This window comes from Cystoisospora suis, assembly GCF_002600585.1.
Source record: "Cystoisospora suis strain Wien I chromosome Unknown contig_1226, whole genome shotgun sequence".
NCBI classification, from domain to species: Eukaryota; Apicomplexa; class Conoidasida; order Eucoccidiorida; family Sarcocystidae; genus Cystoisospora; species Cystoisospora suis.
In genome coordinates this window covers 1-4,966 of record NW_027154027.1, presented here as the reverse complement: position 1 = coordinate 4,966, position 4,966 = coordinate 1, and the positions used below count along the sequence as shown (strand labels likewise).

The 4,966-nt window shown below is 54.3% G+C and overlaps 1 protein-coding gene across 1 annotated transcript; it reads right to left on the bottom strand.

Annotated features, from left to right (window-relative positions):
* Positions 1-1,642: 1,642 nt before the first annotated feature.
* CSUI_002878 (uncharacterized protein) lies at positions 1,643-4,069 on the bottom strand. The gene is made up of 2 exons (XM_068063077.1): positions 3,544-4,069; positions 1,643-2,576 (listed from the first exon to the last, which is right to left on the bottom strand). Exons 1-2 carry the CDS (start codon positions 4,040-4,042, stop codon positions 2,095-2,097), a joined length of 981 nt encoding a protein of 326 aa, XP_067924947.1. The 5' UTR covers positions 4,043-4,069; the 3' UTR covers positions 1,643-2,094.
* Positions 4,070-4,966: the final 897 nt, after the last annotated feature.

The window sequence follows — 4,966 nt, the reverse complement described above, 5'->3', positions numbered from 1 at the left end:
GTCGCAGCGAGGGCGTTACACCGGGTCAGCAACCCATGCTGCCAGTATTGACAAGACCTCCGCGATATTAAGATGAAGGGGCGCGCTCGGTTGCACCGGGCGGCGAAAGTGAGAAAGCGCTGACCGAGGTGCGAACAAGGGCCGTGGCCGGTTGCCGCTGTCTGTGTTATGGGGGTTCCTGGGCACACCGGGGACAGGGACAGAATATACTGGGAGAGGACGGCGGAGGCAGGGAATGTCCTGTCAGCTAGTTTGGCTCGCATGTGTCGAGTCAGCTGGCGGTCGCAGAACGCTATGCTCCCTGGCAGCAGGATTGAGGTCAACTTTCTGTCCGCCACAAGGGGACTAAGCGAGTTTCTCCCTCAGCACAGTACAGTCTCCGTCTCTCTCCGGAATACTCACTTCACAACAACGTCCGTACGCTATTTTCCCTCCGAAATCTCCCTCCTGCCAAGTTGTTGTTCCCCTCCTGTCCTTTTCCTCCCCGCTTTTCACCGGCACCGCCGAGGCCTCCGCACGAGGCCGCGTCACTCGTTCCACCGCGTCCACACTGGTCGTCGCCTGCAGTCCCGGACAACGGCGGAGCTGCCGCCGTGCTCATCACTCCCCCGTCGCTCTACGCCAGTAGTGTCACAGTCACTTAGCTGTTCTACACTTTGCTGGCCCGACTGAACTGTGCCAGTAGGTCGAAGTGCTGAGGTGAGGTGCGACAGTAGTGACAAGACTCTGCGAAGCGAGGGAGTGCTTCAGATCGAGTCCGCGGTGCGAAGTTTCCAGTTTTCTCCCTAGCGTCGCCTCGTGCGTGCGCTGGCACCGACTACGTGTTCTTGACATTGCAAGGGGGTGGGGAGGGGGTCTCTGTAGCCTGGCACGGGGGGGGTCCCTTAAGCTAGTTCTGTTGGCTTGCTTGAACTTCAAGCTTATCGAATTGCAGGAGGAGGTGTACTGTACCCCCTCCTACAGCACCCTGGGATTTACACTCTGTAGCCGGTCCTGCTTTGAGTCGCAACTAGCGACTGCTCATAACTGTATCAGATTGCCGACAAGCAAGGAACACAAAAGATGCCGGATGATTCGGAAAGAAGAACAAGGCGGAAGGACCGCGGCGTGGCACTCCACGCCCATTCTCTTTTCCTCTTCGCCTCCGGGGAGAAACCCGTTTAGCTCCAGGCCGGTCCCCCCCTTCGCCGAGAGCCACAGGTTTCCGGCCTCTTCGGAGCCAGCACCATGTATAAACCCTCTTGACCCAACCCGGAGCATCCTGCTCCACTTCGCCCCGTGACGCTCTGCCAAAAAGATGCACCCCCGCAGCTGCTCCCCTGCTTTCCACACGGTGCCTTCTGTCGTCACCTGCGGCCCTTCGCAAGCGTCGCCGGGAGTTTAGTACATGCCGACTGAGCTGTCACGGCCGCGCTTAACCATCGGAGGCCCAGTTGGTTGGGCTTGCCGTTGGACCGCCCATCTAGCTCCCAGCCCCTCTGGACTACCTCGCTAGTGGAAACAGGTTGGCCGAGCTTCGGAACTCGCTCTTCGGCAATGCGTGTCCCAGCACCTAAGCCACTGGTGATCACGTGGTCCGTAGAGACAGGGACGCTACGTGGTCTCTATCTTTGTGCTCCGCCGCAGTCCCAAGACGAACTAAGCCAAGCAGTTACTTCTTGTGAAGCCTCTGTGCCACGCATCTCAGGACAAGCGAAACCAATCGGCAAATTGCCGGCAATCGGCTAGTGCCATCTGCGTCTTCTGGAGGCGTCCCACTCACATCTTCCCGCTTTCGTACGGGTAAAGTCAGGGATTGATAGCAGAGTACTCAAGAAAAGCGCAAAAACAATTACGGGTATCCGATCCCGAGGAGTCACACACGAAACCAAGAACAGGTACAATCCAAAAGCTAGTCAACCCATATCTCAACACACGAGACCAATTACAACATCACCCGCAGATTAGAAGAGCGAGATTCTGCCGGAGTACCCGAACAAGAGCTAGTACTATAACAGACCCCCTCTTCCTCCACGAAACGAGTCAGAAAGCAGTACCCTATGCAAGCCTCACCCCCTGACAGGTGTAGTCGTTTTCCAAGGAAAGAGATGGCTGTCACAAGTTCATTCGAGCCATAGCGTAAAGTATAAGAGCGAGGACCTCATACAGCTTGACCCCGCCAGTTTCTTTGACGTCAATTCTCCCAAGTAGTCCAGTCAAATCCGAGAGAACCTTAGGAGAGCTCTGCGGTTCGAGGCTCGGCAAAGGTGCCTGCCAGGTGTACCACTGCATCAGTTTTGATACCAAACTCCCTGCAGCGGCCTCGGCGAAGACGGCAACACCCCCTCGTTCACCGGTTGCGCAAAAAATCGAAGCTCCAACTCGACGCGCGAAGAAGTCGGCGTGGTCTCTAATTACGGCTTCCGTTTTCCGAAAAAGAAGGGAGCTACGTTCAGGACCTGGTTGGTGCGGGGCCGGAGCTTCTGCCGCAGGAACGAATGTATACACCTTGTCTACTAACCGACGCGTAAGATTTGTGTTCCAGGTATGAAGCTTCAGGCCTGCCACCCGCCAGCCTCTTCTAGGGACAGAGAGCACTGAAGGTCGGACACGACAGCAAACCGCAGCACGAACAACGCCGACTGGAACACTGCCCCAACTTGCATTGTTGACGTACTCCTAATTAGAGGGTGATACCACCGTCCATTCCACAAAATAAGCGGAAGGGCCACCCTGCCGGTAGACTGGAACTTGTACCTTCTAAGCGGCCGCCAGGCCTGACCTAAAGAGAGGACTCCCTCAGCCGGAGGAAGGTTACTTTGTTAACAGCAGTCTACATCAACTGAATTTGCACTGATAAGGAGTGTAGGTGCTTCAGCCCTACTCGAAAGCAACCAGGCGGACCTACGGGCCGCACTGTCTGCAAACCCGCGGCGGTTCTCAAGCTGAGGTGAGAGAAGGAGCCAACCATTCAAGACTGTCCACGTGCAGTAGGAGCACCGATGGCACTACGCAGCCACGTTGTCACTGTCAGTGTGAAGAATCTACACCCGATGTGTACTGCCTTATTGCACGTTAGTTCGACTCCTGCCACGTCAGTGCCTCGTTGTGACGCTGAAGAAAGAGCAGACAAACTAAAGCAGCCGAAAAAACTTCTTCTGAAAAAGAAACAAACACCCGTCCTTATCAGTTGCCGTCTAATACCGAGTCCTACCGCTCCGGCCTGATGCATTTGCAAACTCGGGCAGATTGAAGAAGGACGCCTGTACGTTGCGTCCTGAGTATCGCGAGTTCTCTTCAGCACAACTAACACGGTCTCTGATTGCGTCGAAGGCACAGACTTGATTCTCGAGTGCAACAGTCCCTGACTGTCTCAGACTGAGACAGCAAGTTCTGTAATCAGTACTGCTGCATACACCTGCAGCGGCCCCGTACAGGTATCACGATAGCTGGCTTCGACCCAGCAGAAGCAGGCTCCCGCGACCCGATTACAGTAAAGAAATAAACGTCGTCAAGTTTGGCCGGTGTTTATAGTCGAAAATAGCGGTGGTCCGAACGCCTTACCGAAGTGCGCAAGGCTAGCCCCATAAGCAACACCAGCTTCGTTCGCACGCCCAACTGCTGCTGCGGATACAGGCGCTTGAGATGCAAGCCCTTCTCGCAGTCGTACAACACCCTCAAACGCTTCCCTGTATTTGTCCTTGTCAATTGACTCCATCACCCCGGAGAGTGCGCCGGCCAGTTTGAGGTGTTCGACAAGCAACTGACACGACGGAAGGACAGCCAGCAGTGGTGCACCTGTTGCAGCAGCATCCAGGCTTCCTTCACTCAGCGCGTCGGAACATTTGATCGTAGCGCCATATCCATCAGCGCTGAAGGTGGAACCAATCCTTAAAGCCAGAAGCCACTTTGCAAGCGTTTTAGTCGGGATCACGACAGTTGACGACCCGGTTCTTACCCTCTGCTCCCCCGTCCAACCCCCTCCGCGTTTGCACCGGACCAAGTCAATCAGGTAAACAAGGAAGCCGATTTGCATGGGCTCCGGGAGAGGAGCAGCAGTCATGCCCACCAGCTTCTGATTTAGGAATTGCTGTACAGGCAAACACAACAGGAGCCACGGAAACATGGGAACTGACATAAGAAAATACTCAAAAACGAACAGTGCTGTTCAAATGTTCTTCAGTCAACTCGCCTCCGCAGTGACCCGTCAGTTATATCTTGGAAAGAGGTGCACCTACGCTAGCAGTCAGATGTAACCACACAGTGCCATGCTCGTGCTGATCTGTGTAGACACGGGACCCTCCACAGAAGCGGGCGGAACTGGGACATACATTTTGCACGTACAGAGATAATCACTTACGACCATCACGGCAGTCAAGGATAGAAGGCACCCTGCAGGTAAGACAGAAAGCGAGAGTCGCGGAGGCTACGAAGAAAAGTAGGCATCCATCTCCTAGAATAGTCAGTGCAACCTACAACAGGGTATTCGCCAGAACAAGGACACCAACACAACAGACTCGTCCACCGAATATAAACATCTGAAAAAGGTTAGAGAATGCCCTACAAGCTTTTCGCTCGCTGTCAATGGCCTGGAAAGCCTCTTGAAAAGTGCTTCTCGATCAGGACATGACCGGTCCGGCATTGGTCCGAAATCCATCGCTCGTTCCTGCTCCACGGTTCCGTTGTCAAGAAGGTTTCGTACTCCATGGTAGTCAAGTGAGAGCCTAGTGTCTAAACACATTTCATGGAGAAAGGAAACACCATAACCCGATCCACTTTCACACTCTTAGTTAACGTGATATGAACCAATTGTTCTCGTCGCGACTAATCCCACGCCGACACAAAAAACTAGTTCCTGATTAGATTATATCAGGGACGGAAGTGAAAACTCATTAGCTTCGAGCTCAGCGAATATCGAGGACGGCCGACCTCTGCTCTGTGTCCGCAACCACACGATACATATCGCACATCCTGTACGCTAAAGATC